General features: G+C 38.2%; 1 protein-coding gene across 6 annotated transcripts; it reads left to right on the top strand.

Moving 5' to 3' along the window:
• Nucleotides 1-299: 299 nt before the first annotated feature.
• Nucleotides 300-17344, top strand: LOC136115410 (granulocyte-macrophage colony-stimulating factor receptor subunit alpha-like). Of its 6 annotated transcripts, none has more exons than XR_011740830.1 (10): nucleotides 300-415; nucleotides 1304-6197; nucleotides 6290-6465; nucleotides 7238-7377; nucleotides 8998-9036; nucleotides 9864-10002; nucleotides 10945-11032; nucleotides 11613-11694; nucleotides 13179-13628; nucleotides 13759-17344. XR_011740830.1 is itself a non-coding variant. In XM_065861544.2 (10 exons), the coding sequence occupies exons 3-10, from the start codon at nucleotides 6070-6072 to the stop codon at nucleotides 13248-13250; spliced, it is 864 nt and encodes a 287-aa protein (XP_065717616.1). In that variant the 5' UTR covers nucleotides 300-415; nucleotides 1304-1458; nucleotides 6068-6069; the 3' UTR covers nucleotides 13251-13704. The 6 variants fall into 6 exon arrangements, 5 of the variants coding, with proteins under 5 accessions (XP_065717616.1, XP_071669482.1, XP_071669486.1 ...); XM_065861544.2 differs by lacking the exon at nucleotides 13759-17344 and having other exon boundaries at nucleotides 1304-1458; nucleotides 6068-6197; nucleotides 13179-13704; XM_071813381.1 differs by lacking the exon at nucleotides 13759-17344 and having other exon boundaries at nucleotides 1304-1458; nucleotides 1582-6197; nucleotides 13179-13704.
• Nucleotides 17345-18105: the final 761 nt, after the last annotated feature.

The raw sequence follows: 18105 nt of genomic DNA, 5'->3' as shown, positions 1-18105 counted from the left end.
GCTTGAAACAATGGTACCTGACCTATACCTGAGCCAGGAGGTAGACTCACATATTCACCTACCTTTGAGGCTGTGCCCTATAAAAATGAAAAACGTGACAGAAAAGATTTAAAATTATGTGGATAAAGTGGTAAAGAGGGTGTTCATCTATTCTGATGTGTTTGTCTTCCTGTAGAGAAAAAAAACAGCTGTAATCACCATTTTCCCTGTTACATTACAGAATTATAGGGTAAGGGAAATGAGTAAGACGTAGGCGGGATTTTCACACCCTGTTGCATGAGTGGTTCAGAAGAACTTAATGAAATCACATTGTTAAAGCACAAGAAAATAAGCCACCAGGGCAAATTCACAGCTTCTGTCCTTTTTGTGCCTCGTTACCTTAACTGGCACAGGGAAACAAGTTTTCAAGGAGGAGGTAAGTTTACTTTAATCTTTGTCTGTTGTTTGCTTTCACTCCAAGGAAGATAGGGAAAGAAATACTGCATTTTGTTATTCATGCTAGTTTTAATGTTGTTACAATACCTGTGAGGGGTGGATAGAAACTACCTGCAAATGCATGATTTTTTTCTAAATAATGTGTCTGCTAAGGTTTTGATAGTTTGGGTTTTTATACAGTCTGAAAATAATTGTATATACAATATTTTAAAATTAGCAGTTTCCAGTATTACTGGCATCATCCACATAGTAGTATTTTGCTTGTTAACTTAAAACCTGCATTACAGCATTGAAAAGTGTCTATGTCACTTTCTCTTAAAAACACAGAAGAAGTGGAAATGTTCAGATTCTAGTTATTTACATCCATAGAGCTACACCACTATACAGAATGAACATCTTTCAAGAGTACTGCATTTAGGCACCAGTAGAATGGAAATATGTCAGTGTCTTTTATTACAATTTTAGTATTGAAGTAGAAGATTTCAGTTATACACAGTTTTCTGAAAATGGTGCGGGAATATAAGTATAATTTTATCCTGACAACACATTCAACATGTAAGCAGTGATTCTACTTCATATATTCCCCCAGACAAAATAAACTTTACAAGTGTATTAAAGGCAAAGCTGGGAAATAAATCTCAGATGTCTAGTCTTAAGTACCACACCCAGCACAGATATTTCCTTTACATGGAAAAAAAAAAAAAAAAAAAGAAAAAAAAAAGAAAAAAAATTATAAAAAAACGAAGTGTAAGGTTTTGTTGTTTTGTTTAGTTTTCAATTACCAACCTTCCTTTTCATTGTTTATAAAAATCATAGCAGTATTGAGACATGGTAAGCTATATGGTTATATGTTACTTGTAATCAGCAGGTTATCAGACAGTTTTTATTCTCATCTAATCAAGCCTCTAATCAACCTGGACAAGAATAGCCACTGCAGCAGGATTTCAGCCTTGCTGATATTTCCAAATTCCTAACGGGATCGTCTCCTATGGACATATGCCAAGATTCAGCATTGTCTGAGAGGTAACTGAGAGTGGTTTGTGTTATAGCATGGAATCTAGCGGTAGCCAATTTTCAAATACAGTTTATAAACTACAATGTAGAAAGGAAATAGCTTCAAAAATAAATACTTTCTGGTTCTTTCAGATTTTGATCGATAATCTGGAAGGGAATTATTTGAGATGTGAAAGGAAATTCAGATCACCTGTGGGGAAAATAGTACTGTTCTTCTACTGTACCTGTTTTTCTATTGAGAAGAAACACATGACACCAGTACAGGTATAAGAAAGAGGAGGAAAAGGCATTTTCAAAATTAATTTTCAGTTTTTAGTAAGAAAAGAATAGTGGGAACATTTCTGTTTGGTACTTACATGTGGATTCCAGATGATGTAAGAGGAGAAATTAATGAATCCTCCTGGATTGATCTGACTGAGGTGGATAGCTTAATGTTAGAGGGATATTTCTGGGCTGGTCCCCCTAGACTATATTTTCTATGACTGGCAAGAAAGAAACATAATGAAGCGTTCATTCATCTTGTCTTTGACTAGGTTAAATAAGCTGTGTCTTAAGTAGCTGTTGCTTTCCAGTCACTATTAAGGCAGAGTAAAATTACAGATTTCCCTGTGGGCATATCTATATAGCACTTGGGTAAGTTTAGGGAAGACAAACTCCACCCCACAGCTGACAGCACCTTCAGGGTTAGATTTAAAGGTTAAAGCAATTTAATTTCCTTTCATTCATTTCCAATAGTAATTATATTACTCACAATCCTTTACAAATTATCTGATCCATTGTCTCCAAGAGTCAAGTGCAGTTTATGCATTTCCTGTTCAAGAACTACTGAATGAAAAGAAAGATTCTCTCGGGCTCAAGGCCCAGAGGTGAGATCTTGTCTATTCTCATTAATAATCCTGATTACTGTGAAGGATTGCAGAGTCTTTTTTTTTTCTGGTATTTTTCTGCAGCTACTACTCCTGCACAGTTTCTAACATCTGCCCAAGAGATGGAGGTAATCTAGGCTGACTAAATAAAAGTAAATAAATGAAAGAAAGTACTGTGTGTGCCTAAAGCTATGTGTCGTTTTGCAGCTAGGTGCAATCACAATCATCATATTTATCTCAGTTAAGTATGTTACGTCTTTCCTGAAAAGAGATAAAGAATGTCAAGAAAGATTTCAAATATAGTTACAAATACTAAAATAGGGGAAAATAAGTTATTCATGTATGAAGCAAAGGATGCTTGTGAGGATATTAGTATATTTGCATTTGTATTTTATTAACAAAGAATATAGAAGGCAGTTCAGAATGAAGAACGCACTACAGAGAACCAAAACTGTTATTTGCATCATAGCTTGCAGAAAAGGATCATGAGAGTATAGTCCTACCTCTTTTTTTAAGGAAATGGTTATAAAAATGTGATAAATATGAGGTTATTACAAGAGGAGTGGTTAGATGAGAAGCCACCAGAACAATTTAGCTAGTCATCAAGTATAAACTGGAAAGAGGAAAATTTCAGTGTCTCATTGAAATCATGGGAGATAATGGGAAAAAGTCTCATGAAGACTTAGCTCTGCGTTGCTAAAAATAACAGTAAAACTATAACAGTTACACTGTGGGTGAATACAGTAGGCCCAAAAATAAACCTTAAAAGAAGGGTAGTTGAACTTGTCTATTCTGCTAGGTTTTCTTTGGCATATCCACACAAAGGTGAATAAAATAAAGGTAAAAAATAAATCCCCTCAAAACCTGGAAAAAAAGTCCTGTCAGCAAAGGTTGACTCACACATATCTGAGTGATTGTCCCAGCCTGTGCTTGATGTTGTTATGAAGGTGATACTGTGCAGCTGACCATGGCTGTTCTGTAGGCAGAGTAATGTTCTGGTTGTAGAACTTAGGTTAATTAAATAACATCTGAGTATATCTCTATCTGCTTCTCTTGGATATAAATAACTGAGACAATCACTGAAGAGGCCAAAGCTGTGTTTTCTTTTGCTTTTTCCTTAACCATAATGCCATTTTAGAAGTTCCTTTCACCCTATTTCTTGTTGCCAGCCAACTCAAGTACTTGTTGGGTCACATGTGAATCAAGTTGTGATCTGATTTGAAACTAGAATGACCTATTTTCTTTTAATTTGCAGTATTGCCAAAGGCTTTATGAAGCCCATCCCTCTAAGACCCTTCCACAGCACCTGTGATCATACTCCAGGCTACTGCATTTACCTCACAATTTCATGATCGGAACAAAACTTCTCTATTTCTTCTGTACATGAGGAAGTACACATATTTGATTGACCCTGGGTCATAAAGAGCATCTATGGCAGACCAGAGAGCTGAGCAAAGCTCTCTGTCTCCGTAATCACTGGACTCTCAGGAGTGGTTTGTTACAGATATATACATATAAACACACATAAGTTGGATATAAGAGGCTCTAAGCTGAGAGCTTAGATGCCTCTAGCAACTAGATAGGGGTCAACATTTACATTTCTTTCAGTGGCAGAAATGCTTAGACGGCTGTCCTTCAGTTTTTTTGTGGCACTAGGACAGTCAGGGAGGCAGGATGGGATTGGGAAGGAGAAATGGAGGATGGGGAAGGACAGGGGATGCTTAGGCCAATACTACTGTGAAATAAATGCTTCTGAACCAAGTTCTGGAAACAATTTCAACCTTCCTCTTGGAAAAGAGAAAATTTTCAACAAATCTAGGAGTACTCTGACAATTATTTATCCTTCAATAATTCCTCTTTATTTCCAGTTTTAAGAAACAGATAGGTGCTATTCTTGAGAGTCCTTTGCAAAGTTGTGTCCATGGCATTATTTCCCTAGTACATGGTGTCTCCCAGTGTGATGAGTGTGAAGTGAATATTTCCACCAAGTTGTTTGGAGGGATGAGGTTTAACTTGTCCAGCTCTATTCATAGGTAAGCTATGTAACATCATATTAGATCAAGTCTCCTAGATATCAGCCTTTTGCTCTGGAAACTGTGACTCTAACCTCTTTTTGTATGTCCCTACACATGTAGTACATTCAAATGAAAGAATCTTCCTTCTGTAGAGCGGTCCCAAAAGCCTTCATACAGCACAGTAGCTGCCTGGAACAAGCCATGAAAAAATATTAGGTACAAGAATGTGTTTGAGCTCCTTCTCTTCTGGAGAAGAATTGACATTCCTCACATTACAGCTGAAGAGAGGACAGGAGAAAGAAGGAAAATACACCTTCTGAATTCTGTCTTTGCTCATCGTATTGGTAAAGGGTGTGGTAGAGGCCAAAAAAATAAATGGATTCAACGGGGATGAAGGAAGTTAATGGGGGATCAGACTTTCTCAGGCTGTTAAGCACAGTGATCTATGAGGTAGCCTTTAACTTTGGAAGTCTACAGGGCACTGCTTGCTAGTACCTGAGAGAACACATAGGTGAAGGCTTGCTTGGTGTTTTCTCTCTTCTTATACTTTTCTCTAAGCATCCAATGATGTCAAAAGTTTTGGTCTACTCAATAACACCATTTCTTCTAGAGTCAGTGTTCTCAGCTATGAGATCAGATTCTTGTAAGAACATATGCAAAAAGAGGATTCCAGCTTGGATACAGTGAAGCTTGGACAGGAAGCAACCACTTGTTTTCATAATATAGTGGCTTCTAAGCCATGTTTGGGAACATATGTTAGATGTGTGGGAAACTTTAAGGCGAACTGGGGAGGTACATGTAATGGTAAGCAGTATAAGCCATGGCGGTGCTTAAGTTTAATGAACCACTGTTATGGGAAGCTGTGACCCAGCCCTTCACTTCATGATGACAGTAGTTAAGAAGAGGTACTGCATGATTATCACTTTCTGTAGGAGATCTCACCTTTCTACAGGGAAGAAACAACACAAGGAATTAATTCCTCATGTGAATACACAACCTGAATAGTCTCCTAACTTAGGCAATCTATCAGCTTCTGCTTTTTGTCTTAGTTTTACATTAATGGCATAGATATGCAGGCCTGCTTCTATCAAGTTCAGTGCAAGCAACATTCCCCCATCTTTGAACGGAAAGTGCCAGAATGGATTAGCAACTGTTTTTCAACTCAATATGCCAATGTCTCTTCAAAATCATGATGCTTCTGCAAGGACTAGCTTCAAGAAACAGTCTCAGGATTAGGTTGTAGTCACTCAGCTGTCACACAGAAGAAAGTGTTGAACAGCTTATTTTAAATCCTTAGTCCTTTATAAGCTAATCAAGGGTCAGAGCACTTCAGACAAACATGGGAGAGAGAACTTGCCTTGCTCATGGTAACAGACTTTATGTTCCACTGTAGACCGGACCTTAGCTAAACAGGGGATCTAAACAAAGGACACAACAGTGACAGGCTTTGCTGCTAACTTCGACTACATCACTGTGTCTGAGTTGATTAAAGAGTTGATTATATCCTAGTCACACTTTCAGCATCTGTTAACAATGCTAACCCTCATGGCTCAACAGAAATAAAATCATTGCTATCTTAAAGTAAGCATGTAACTGCAAGATCCGAAGAATATACTATTGGATTTACTAATCAGGTGATTGAAAATTACTAAATGAGCTTGCAGACATCTGCATGATTTGAGCAGTTGTACAGTCTTTCTGCAGAGTGGACATGGGATATTCTTCCTGTGTTTGCAGACATGAATGGGACAGCCATTGAAAATTTTGTCTGTGTCATTTTTAATGTTTCCTTCATGAACTGCACCTGGCATGTGGGCAGGACTGCTTCAGGAGATACCCAATATTTCCTGTACTGGAAGAACTCAAAGTAAGTAGGTCTGCTTGAATGTAGGGAATTTTGATTTCTGGTCTGACATGTGACATTGTCCATATTTAACTGATGCAATGTGTCATGTGAAGGAAAGAAAATTTCACAGGATGCCAGAATTACATCAAAGATAATCATGGAAGGCATACAGGATGTAGATTCCAAAATGTAACGATAGAAAATAAGAGAGCACATTTCCTGGTAAATGTGTCTGAAAGTGGACAAAACATTCAGACATATGAGAAGATGATTTCTCTGTACGAAATTGGTAAGTTGGCTTGTTTTCTGTTGTTGTTTTTGGTTTGGTTTGTTTATTATTTTATTTCCAGAATTCATCCTTGGAAAAAGCATATATTTTAAAAATATTCCTCCTCAGGACAGATGCTTTTTTTCCTCCTTTTCACCAGCCTTGATGGCTGAAAAGTCAAAAGTACACGAATGAACAAAAACAAATGAATGCAGAGACCATCTGAAATCATAGGGCAGAGAATTATGAACATTTCAGTCAAATACTTATTCTCTGAAAGAAAGGTGTTATCTTTTGGGATTAACTAGCTAAGGATGCCTGAGTGGGACTATCTAGAAGTTTATTTCATTATTATTATTATTATTAGGCTTATTTCATTATCTTGTAATTTTGTTCATTCACATAATATGAAAGAACCGATTACCTTAACACTGTGAGCAAAAACCTTCTTTTTTTAAAGGAAGAACCTCACTGAGGAAAAAAAATAAAAGTAACACTGATATGAACACAATACTTTTAAAAAATGCATAAACTATATGCTGAATTCAGTAAAACCTAAGAAATGGTTCGTGTTTTTTCATTTACCTACTGTTACTGCTGATACTGCAGGCTTCTCAACTGGAGCATTAAATCAGGAAGTCTTGCTTCAGAATATGGGCTGAATATAATAATTCTGGTAAAGATGCGTTACATCTTTTTATACCAGTTGCTTGAAAATCTACCTATATTTTTAAAAGGCAGAGTGAAGAGAACTGATTATTAATCAATTGTATTTCTAATTACATTATTGTAGAAAAACTCACCCCTCCTTTAAATGTCACTGTGAGCTGTACAGAAGTTTATCATTTTTGTGAAATTCAGTGGCAACCACCTCACACAAGTCATGTGAAAAGACATGCTTGTTTCAAATATGAACTCGTCATAGAAAACAAGGTAAGAATAATTATGACTCTTAAGAGTATAAGCCTACAAAGGCTTATATTTCCACACACACTACCATACAACCAATAACCTGTTCTCTTTCCCTGCTTAACTAATCTCTTATTTTTGATATGTAATACCCAGCTTGCACATGAGCTGAGAACTGCTGCAGCTCACAAATACAGGCAGGAAATTGAGGGAATGCTTTCAATCCATGGTACAGCTGGTCCTTAAAGAAACTGGGTGAGGGATTCCCCACACCCAAGGTGAATAGTTACTCAAGCACATACAGGGGGATGGATCATATTACCTGACAACTTTATTATGAACAGTTATAGGATACATCAAATGAAATCTAACTATAAGACAAAAAACAAACAAACAAACAAACAAACAAACAAACAAAATCTACTGTTAAATTGGATGCAACTGATTTTATTTGTCCCTGTAAGGCAGTTTGGGTCCCAGTGTAGTCATTCAGTCCTACTGCTGTTTTTTTATGAAGATAGGTCAGGACCTCCTGTTCAGTGGTTTTCCTCTCTGCAGTCTCCTGTCCCATCAGTCAAATTTTATCATGTCTTTCACAGACTCATTTTGCATTTGTTCTGGTTTCTTTTAATCACTACTGATCAATCAGGCTTATGATATTACTAAACTAGGTCCAAAGAAGTAACACATGCTTTACCAGAAAGGTGGACCTGTAAGATAGGAGTTGCTGCAAGGTCAATTAGGTGTCTCCACCTGGACCCTCATACTTTCCATCCTACCCTTTGTGTATCTTAACTTGCCTTCTTCTCCTGTTGCCTCGGTTTACTGACACCAGTGCGGTGCTGCTGGAGGAGTTTAAGTTTAGCTGAGGTATACACAATAAAGCACACACAATCAGGCTGGTTGCAGCTGTCACAATCAGATGTAAGAGGCAGTGATATAGCATCTGTCCATTGTGGGTTTTTTAGGTCCAATGTCCTTAACTTAAAGTAGAAAACATCATCCACATCTTTGAATAAAGAGAAATATTCAGTCAGGTTACTGGAACAGAATATCCAGGCATTTGAGGTCTTAATTGTATATGGTTGTTACCATATGTTTCCATAATAGCAAGTGTTTTGAATACTTAGATGAATACAGAAAGCAGTATTATATCCATTAAGAACAAAGTTTGAAAGGTTTGCAGAATTATTTGTGAGTTTGTTGTTCCAACAGTAAAAAATTAAAAAAAAAAAAAAGAAAAAATAGGGACATAATGTAACTAAATTAAATGTTAAAGAATGTAAAAGCTACACAGGCAAAAGTTTATCCTGGTTTACCAGTATTTTTTAGATACTTTGTTTTGTACAGGTAAATGTGTAATTTTAATTGGTGGGGAACCTGAACCTTTTCTTGTTTAGTTCTTTGACACTCAGTTCTGCAATCAAATTTGAAGAGTACAGTATTTCAGAGTACTAGTGGTGAGCAGTAACCGTTCAGTGGAAGAACAGCTTAACTTCACAGTCTTTAGAAGAACGCATTTAAAATATTAGTTCTACTTTTTTTTTTTTTTCCCTGAAAATTAAACATCTATAAAGGAGGACCCTTTATTATGCAGTAATAAAAAGAACAACCGTAAAAATTGAAACTTTCTCTTGTTTCTAGGCTGATTCTAACAAAAACATCAAAACCACTTCTAAAATGGTAAGTGTTTATAACTTTATTAATCTAACATTATGCTGGGCTGAAATTTCGCCTGCATCAGAGCATCCACCAAGCAAATTGCTTTGGTTTCACACTACCAGTTTTGGTATACTGTGTATGCTTTTTATTGATAACTTTCCTAAACTCAAAGTTTTAAACTGCTATTTATAAAACATAATACAAAAAACACCCGCACATGTGGAACTTTAAATTACTTCTGTGCAAGTCACAAAATCTTCCATTTTACTGTCTTTTGTACTTCCTACCATATTCATATAGAGAGAGAAATATGGATAATAATTCCACATTACACTTAGAAACACAAAATGTGGAGAATTTTATTAATGGTTGAGATGGAGGAGGCAAGAAACTATGACCTGAAAGATTAAGCCAGCATAAAGAAAGAAGAAAAAAAAAGTTTTCAAGAAGACTTGATTTTCTAAGAATTTCAGTATATGTCAATTTTTTTTCCCTTCTGTATAATCTGGCTCTTAAACTCATTTTATATTTTAAAACATCCACAGTAAGGGAATGTTAGGTCTTTAAAGAATTATATTTTAGTAAAATAAAACATTTACTGATTGTTCATCAGAAGCTAAGGATCCAGGAAAGCATACTGCAAATTTCATTTTCACATCACCAATAACAAAAATGTTCAAACAAAAGGAATTAGGATGGAGTAAACTAATTTATTAAGGGATAACTTTTTATTTGTTATTTCAGTCTAATCTAATCACAGAAGTATGTGTAAAATTTTCTTTTGTAATAGTTTGCATCATCAAATGAACTTGAATAAAAAACTCTCAGTCTTCTTGTTTCATATTTAGGAAAGAAATGTCACAGGAAACTCCTATATGTTTGAGAGCTTCAGCGTGGAAAAAAGGTACAGCATTAAAATCAGAGCGACTGACAACAGTTGTTTAGTGAGCCCAAGCTGGGGAGAGTGGAGTACACTCGTAGAGTTTGGTAAGAATGAATATCACTTCCTTGACCTAGATTTTCATAGAATCATAGAATCATTACAGTTGGAAGAGATCCTCAGGATCATCGAGTCCAATCATAACCTAACTCTAGCACTAAACCATGTCCTTAAGAACCTCATTTAAATGTCTTTTAAACACCTCCAGGGATCGTGACTGCACCACTTCCCTGGGCAGCCTGTTTCAATGCCTGACAACCCTTTCCATGAAGAATTTTTTCCTAATATCCAATCTAAACCTCCCCTGGTGCAACTTGAGGCCATTTCCTCTTGTCCTGTCACTTGCTGCTTGGGAGAAGGGACCAACCCCATCCATGCTACAACCTCCTTTTCAAGTGGTTGCAGAGAGTGATAAGGTCTCCCCTCAGCCTCCTTTTCTCCAGGCTGAACAGCCCCAGCTCCCTCAGTTATTAGTTGTCTGCCTCATTTATTTACTACTTCATCCTTACAGATGGAAACATATTGATTTTTGCACATTAATTTGCTAGGATGAAAAGAAGCAAAGAGCTGGCATATCTCTTAATAAGGGGGAGGTCTCCAAACATTCTGGTGTGACACTGAGTGCTTCTTGTACAGAAACAGCGAAAAAAGCAGACTTTTTTGAGGTCTGTTGCTAGCTCTTGTTCAATTTTTATTTCTGGCTTTATGAACTACTCTCTTTCCCTGTAACTCTCTGCCACCTTGGTTTTTGAAGTAGGCCTCAGGTCCTCACAAAACGCTTGGTGAATTCTCAAGTTATCATGGGCAATCCACATACTGTCATCCATTCTATTCCTTCGCAGGTTACAGGGCAATGAGGTGCTAAGCTAAAGAAGAAGCCACTTCATACCAGTGTTTGACACTACCTTGCAAAGCAGATTGTAGATGGCTGTTTGATCATTCCTGTTCTGTGATACTCATCAACACTTTGATGATTTCTTGTTTTGCAGGAAAAGGAGAACTTACATCTGCTTCATCATATACATTATTTGTGATACCAGTGCTGGTAGCAAGTCTCGCACTTTTTCTTTGCACAGTGTAAGCCTTATTTCTTGTCCAAAATTTTCATTCTGTAGTTGAAATAACACCTCTTTCCCCAATAGATGACTTCTAACTTCCTTTTAAAGGAGAGGAGGGAAGGAGAGAGAAAATTGACAGTGAACTGTATCAGGAATCATGACCTGCTAAGTATTCCTTAAGTGTGTTCTATAGTTCTGATTCTCATCCTTCTTATCCACTTGATCAATATAACAAAACACCTTCCAATACTGGGACAAGGCCTTATATCAATGCTGCTTTCCTGCCATCAGACCCTGCAATGGAGATGGGTGGTGCATGAAATTGTTTCCTTGTCCTGAGGAGGATATTTCTCTTTCAGATAATTAAAAAAGCCACTTCCTATGATTCTCTGATAAGTCATAAAATAAATTATTATTATTATCTAAATTCTGGACAATGAAATTATACCATTGTATTCAGCCTATGTAATTTTTAGTTACTCTTTCACTATTTTTGTCTTAGGGGAAAAAAATAATGCTTCAGGAGCATTGTTATATGCTACCTGTTCATATGTTTCCATACTAAGTCTTTTTTTCACCAAACTTTTCTGTCACTGTAGAATTATTTATTTGAAAAAAACATCTGCTACAGTACCACAGCCAAGAAACCCATTCCATGGCCACTCTCCAATGGATTTCCAGGTATGTTTTCTTCCCATTTGCCTGAAATTGGTCATAAATAAAGATCTATTGCAGTGACAAGAGTATGACCAAAGTGTCAGAAAGAGACACAGAAGCAAGGATAAATTTTCTTTCTTTTTTTTTTTCTTGAGCTATTGAAAGAGGTCCGTATGCAAATAATTATTCTGTTTTTCCTTTTCCATTTTGAAACAATTTCTTCCATCTACATGCAGTGTTAGAGTAAATACACAATTTCACCCTGTTCTTCCTATAAGCCATATGCTACAACAAGAATAGTGTTTAGCCTAAGCTTCTTAGCACAATAATAGTGTAGAATCAGACTGTTGATCAGGCAGAGGGACAGAAGGGACAAATAAAGCTACTGATGGACAAAGATAGGTGTGCTATAGCAGATTTTGAGACCCATCTGTTGAATGTTGAGCCCCTCACTACAAGAAAGATATGGAAGTGCAGGAGCAAGTTCAGAGAACGGCAACGAAGCTGGTGAAGGGTCTGGAGCACAAGCCTGATGAGGAGCGGCTGAGGGAACTGGGGTTGTTCAGCCTGGAGAAAAGGAGGCTGAGGGGAGACCTTATCGCTCTCTGCAGCTACCTGAAAGGAGGTTGTAGCATGGAGGAGGTTGGTCTCTGCTCTAGTAACAGGTGATGGGATGAGAGGAAATGGCTTCAAGTTGCACCAGGGGAGGTTTAGATTGGATATTAGGAAAAATTTCTTCATGGAAAGGGTTGTCAGGCACTGGAACAGACTGGCCAGGGAAGTGGTTGAGTCATCATCCCTGGCGGTGTTAAAACAAAAAAGACGTGTGGTTGAGGTTCTTTAGGACATGGTTTAGAGGTGGACTTGGCAGTGGTGTGTTAATGGTTGGATTCGGTGATCTTAAAGCTCTTTTCCAACAAAAATGATTCTATGATTCTTTGTTAGTATTCAGCAATTATGACGAAGGAGGAAAAGTTTCTAAGATACGGTAAGCAAGAAAGTACAGCAGAAAGCTGAGAGGTTCTAACCTATGCAAAGATCTGGAAAGATTAATGAGAAAAAGAAGGAACAGACAGGCAGACCTTCCAAGTAACAGAGGGGAACTGCCCATCTAGAGAGCATGTTACAAAGTTTGCTGTAATTTGCTGAAAGTCTTTAAGTTGGCTATAGGCAGGTCTGGAAGCATGAATGTGTCTGCAAGTACACACTGGATCACCATTAGTAAGTCTTTATAAATCCTTTAACTATCTCTTCATTCATGATATTATCTTTTCCATGTTTAAAAAGATTAATCTTCTGGCTTTTGAATTGAAAGATCTTTTGTTCCTCTTTGGGCAGCTTACGGAGGGGAGACATGTCTGCTTCAGTCCTCTCATTGACAGAGTCCCACTACACCTTCTATATAACAAATAACAACTTTCTGATTGCCAGGAAATTCATAAATGGTAAACTAGTGGTTAATCTCATGCATGAAACACTAATGGAATGTTTTATTCTTTCTTTAATAGACAGAATATAAGAATATATTAATAAAGGATGAACCTGAAGACATAATAACAATTATTGAAGAAATGGCCTAATGACATGCGAGTAAAAGGAGAAACTTGATTTTTTTTTTGAACATGCATATCTTGTTGGCAGTAATTGACAGGTTTTTCATATTTTCTCACTCTTGCAAGCAGAGAAAATAACATCACCTGAAGAGACAGTTCCCCAAGAGCCTGTCTTTAAAGGACTTTTTGTAGTTATTTGAATTTTCCGTAAATAATTTGAGTTGGTTGGACTATTTTTATTTCTTCTTATGATGAATATTCTTGTGATGTTTCAGCAAAAAATATTTCAGTAGTGATTTTAAAGTAATTATACTGCTTTTCAACACCATGCAAAAGAATAAAATAAGAATGACCAAACTTCAACGGTTTATACAAGATCTCCAGTGGTCCAACGCCATGGAAAAGGTACAGCTATATTGAGATTGTAACCAGGAACAAAACTTTGTCATCTGTGTGAAAACTCACTAAAAACTGATCAAGATTAAGCCTCTTAAAATGGTCTTCTTCTTTCTCCTTCTTCTCATGTCTCTTACAGCTCCTGGTGAGGTCATTCAACACTAATTTTATGGTCTCTAAAAAAATAATAGAACATGATAACAACATCAACAGCACCGGGTTTGCTTAGGATTTTTTGTTTATTATTACATTTTGCATTTTTGAAAGCCTCAGGGCAGGACTTGCCCTAAATATAAACAAAGAAATCCCCTGGGTAGGAGAGTTCCTTCGTCTGTGGTAATGACACTGTTCTTGTGGGCTGTTTGGATTGTTCTGCTGCAGTATATTCTGGTTTAAAAACAAAAAGTACCCAAACCCCAAAATGTCAAAACCGAGACTTCCTCATTGTGTTACAGAGGTGCCTAAACTAAGGAAGCACCAAAGATCATGCTGATCCTCTGCTGCCTGCTCTACAGGCTTGGGACATCTTCAGATTGAGCGCCCGGGGCTTTGCCTGGAGTGCATGAGTAGTCACGCAGTTGAGGATTCAACTGGAGAAAGAGAACCCAGCACTGGAGATATCTGTTTGTCTTTGTCCATCCATTGCAAGATGTGTAATTGGGATGACTCCAAGGATGGAAGTTGATGGCACTTCCCAGGACCAGATTTAGGCACAACAAAAACACACAGTTGCTCAGGGCAGTCAACGTCCCACTGCATCAACACTAAACAGTGTGATGAAAGGGTGTCTCAGATACAGACACTGCCCACCAATCCAGTCACAGCTGTCAATAGGCACAGTCTTGTGGTCCAACTGCTTCTGCCAAGAAATCTCCAGAGGAGTGTGGAGTTGCACCTGCCTCACAGCAACAGATGCCCTTAAACACCATCCCTAAAGTGGTGCAGGATCAGCAAATGCAGTTTTGATTAAACTGATCCTAGCCTTCCTCCTCCCCAGCCCAATCTCTGGGCTGCATGGTTCACCTCGACTCCCTCCCTTCTCCGTTCCAGCAGTGTGAGATGCCAGAGGGTGAGCAGAGCTCCTGGTTTGGATCTGTCTGCTGCAGGAGTGAGTAGGAGGTTGCCTAATGCTCTGGGAAATGACCTGTTGGAGCAGAAAGACCAAGGGAGGTGAAAGGCTGCGTGAGAGAGAAAGAAAGAGGTAGAAACTTTGTCTTCCTTAATTTTTCAGAAACCCGTTTGATTCTCTGTGACATTTCCTATGACTCCGAATGTATTACTTTGGGCACTTCCTACCCTCCCTTCTCCATGAAATGCTATCTGTTACCACCTCAAAATTGAGTGCTTTTCTTCTAAAGATGAGGACACAACAAAACTTTTTTGGTTTTCTTTCTTTTTATTTTTCATTTGTTGTAATCAGAAGTCCTTTATTCCGACTTCACAGCACAGTAAGTGTTAAAAAAACACCTACATGAATAAGTATGGAGTTTCTTTAATCTGTAAGTGCAGTGAAACTTCTGCCAATGGACTGCTTTTCCCTCTGAATGACTACTGTGGGCCCAGACCTGAAGTCTAAACTTTCCGTTGATTTGTCTGTTGACACCTTTAATGTGATATAGTGATAATTATTCTTATCAAAAAGAACTTCGATGACTAAGAAAGTCTATGGCTTTTTGGAAGAATATCCACCTATTCTTATTTGTTCCTCTTTGCCACTGTTTGTTTCATAACTATGCTTTAGAAAAACTTGATTACATTTGTATTCCGTCCTGGCATGTGAAGAAAGTGAATGGCCATTAATTGGTCCTCATAAAACCACCATTGCTTTAGACCTTTCCCTCTGAAACCACGAAAGATCAGGCTAGGCTCTGTGAATTTTCTCATTATTACGATTTCTAGAAATGACTGGAGATTTTTAAGTTCTGGATGCTCAAGTTGAGTTGTTCATCTCCTCAATTGATACCAAGTTACTGACAGACAGGATCAAATGCATGAACACAACCATAGGATGTCTCTTTACACATTGCTTTTCAGTTCAGGCCTTGCTCTATGCTTCCAGTACCGCATGTGAGCAGAAGTGGAGCTGGTTCAATTTTTATTTTTTGTAGAAAATACTTTTGCTGCCAAAAATTTGGTAATATGATGAGTAGACTTGTGCTACGCCTGTTCCCTTTATACTGTATGAGTTGTGGAGAAGAAAGCAGCTCAGATATCCACTTTGGGATGTTGGCTGGTGTCCATGACAATTCAGTATCATTCATGTTTACAAGCGACGTAAGGGAATGAACCTGGAAAATGGCAAAACACTTATAGCTCATCAGCCATCAACCTCACACTCCAGAAGGAACTGAGGAAGCAGAAATATTCATGAGCCTGGACATTTGTGGATGTCTAGAAAGTAAGCCCTCTTCAAGTCTAAAGGCAATCAGCATTGCACTATCTTTAGTTTTCTCTTTCAGAAGTAACAATATCTTAGGTATGAATAGCTGATATATGAACTACTGCTGATATGGTTATATCACTCCATATGTCAGTAAAGACACAGTAGAATGGGAATAAACTTGGAATTTTGATAAAGGTGAATCCTGGAGCATCCTGAAAAGGTGCTGGACAGCAAGTGGCTTTTTCTAAATATAGTAGCCAAGAAATGGGAGTGGTAGAGAAGCACATGGACAGTTATCTCTGTGGTGGCTGCAACCCCTCCTCTCTTCTCCTGGGTCACTCTACTACCTGGCTACCAAGGTGTTCAGGCATGATCTGGAGAAAACAAATCCCATTGTGTGAGTGCAGTTAAACAGAACACTGGTAAATCTTCCCTGTATTCTTGTAGCTCTGACAAGAACAATCCTTCATTGTCTAAGTGCAATGAAGTTGGGAAAACTGAGGCACAAATGCAGTGAGTCAAGACAAGGAGGCACAGCCTCCATACTCTTGGAACTACTGCCATATGGGAAAAGGTGCCCTTTCTTCCTGGAAAAGGTATTGGCCATCAGTCACTTTTGACAGTTTGGTACACCTGCTACCTGGGACTCAGCCTGACTGAAACGGTACCTGAACTACACAATTTAGAGAGTTCTGGATGCTGCCAGAATATTACTTCATCCTAAGAGTGGTTACAGGGGAAAACACTGTCTAAAGGCAACCACCTCATTACCCTACAAATTGCTATCCTAAATTGTGGCCCTTTGAGCTCTCCTGGATCGCAGCAGCTGTGAGTCAGTTATGTCCCTCCAAGGTGGGAATCCCCTCAGAGACACCTTGTGATGAACCAATTAATATGCACAAAGCTGTAAGTTAGTATGTGTGAATATATTCAAATATCCATGGATTAATACGCTTAAGTATGTGTGTGTTTATAGATGTGTACTTCAGCTTTTACTGATAGACCTCTGTCTGTCTATGTACATGATTTAACTTTCTCTTTTGTAAGTACAGCATGACCCTTGATATCATCAAATCTATAATCAAGTCACTGGTTTAGTTGTAACAAATCCCATTGAATTGTTTTAAATCATTTTCTTAATCAGATGTTGATTAAGTATTATTAGAAATCATATATTAAATTTGTAATCTACGTTAATAAATCCTAAATTGTTGCTAAATCAAAGCAGTGTTAACATTCCATTCTGTTACACTGTCTCCGAGTTTTAACTCCAGCAGAACAGATCTGCCTGTTTTTAAGAGAAAAATGTTGACATACCTTGCTGTTTGAAAAATGTCCTATTTTCTAGTGGTTTCAATTTAAATCTGTGAAGAAATAAAATTAGTTTACATGGATTATTAATCTCCATATTAAGTAAATTACATTGTTTTCTGTGAAGCAAGCCTTTCAGGATATGAGGGAGCTTTTGATGTTTTTTACTGTTTATAATAACCCACTCCTTTGGGAAATGCAAAACTGTGATCTGAGAAGGGAAAAAATGCTCAGCAGCAGGCCACAGAGTGGCTTTTTGTAGTCAAATGCTTACTACTTGCAAATTTTGTCTGCCTTTGCACTGGTTTGTGGTTTGGTTTTTTTGACACTGGGAGAAATGGACTGAGAAAAAAAACAGATCACAACTTCATATAGCTTATTTGTAGACTTCATATCCAAGGTTTGAAATCCTCTTTTTCCAGAGGCTTAAGGAATTTTTACAAATCACATTGTCATCTCCCTGAATGCATCCCTGCCTATTCTCCCAGGGCTTCCCCACCCTAGCCATGACCCAGGATTCCATGTTAGCCCCCTGGGGCTCCCTTCACCTTGCCCAGGCCCCAGGACTGTCAGCCTCTGCCCAATGATGCTGCAGCAGAGCTGGTCTCCAGCTCCCCACAGCTCTGCCCTGCCCAGTCATGGACCCCTCTGAGCTGGGCCCATGTCCAACATCCCAGCCACAGCTTATCCCCAGGGAGGTGCCCAATACTGGGGCCTGGGGCTGCCCCAGTGCCCCCCAGTGCCCTGCTCCTGGCTGGGGCTGGGATGGACCCTGGCTGCTGGGCCCTGCCC

Source organism: Patagioenas fasciata, chromosome 1, assembly GCF_037038585.1.
Source record: "Patagioenas fasciata isolate bPatFas1 chromosome 1, bPatFas1.hap1, whole genome shotgun sequence".
In the NCBI taxonomy this organism is placed as follows: domain Eukaryota; kingdom Metazoa; phylum Chordata; class Aves; order Columbiformes; family Columbidae; genus Patagioenas; species Patagioenas fasciata.
The sequence above is the reverse complement of the archived record's forward strand: the minus strand, read 5'-3'. Positions and strand labels throughout refer to the sequence as shown.

Coding starts and splice junctions, on each gene's coding strand:
- LOC136115410 (XM_065861544.2), top strand. CDS start 6,070: ATGAATGGGACAGCCATTGAAAATTTTGTCTGTGTCATTTTTAATGTT. Junction 6,466..7,237: donor GATTTCTCTGTACGAAATTG/GTAAGTTGGCTT, acceptor ACATTATTGTAG/AAAAACTCACCCCTCCTTTA. Junction 10,003..10,944: donor GAGTACACTCGTAGAGTTTG/GTAAGAATGAAT, acceptor CTTGTTTTGCAG/GAAAAGGAGAACTTACATCT.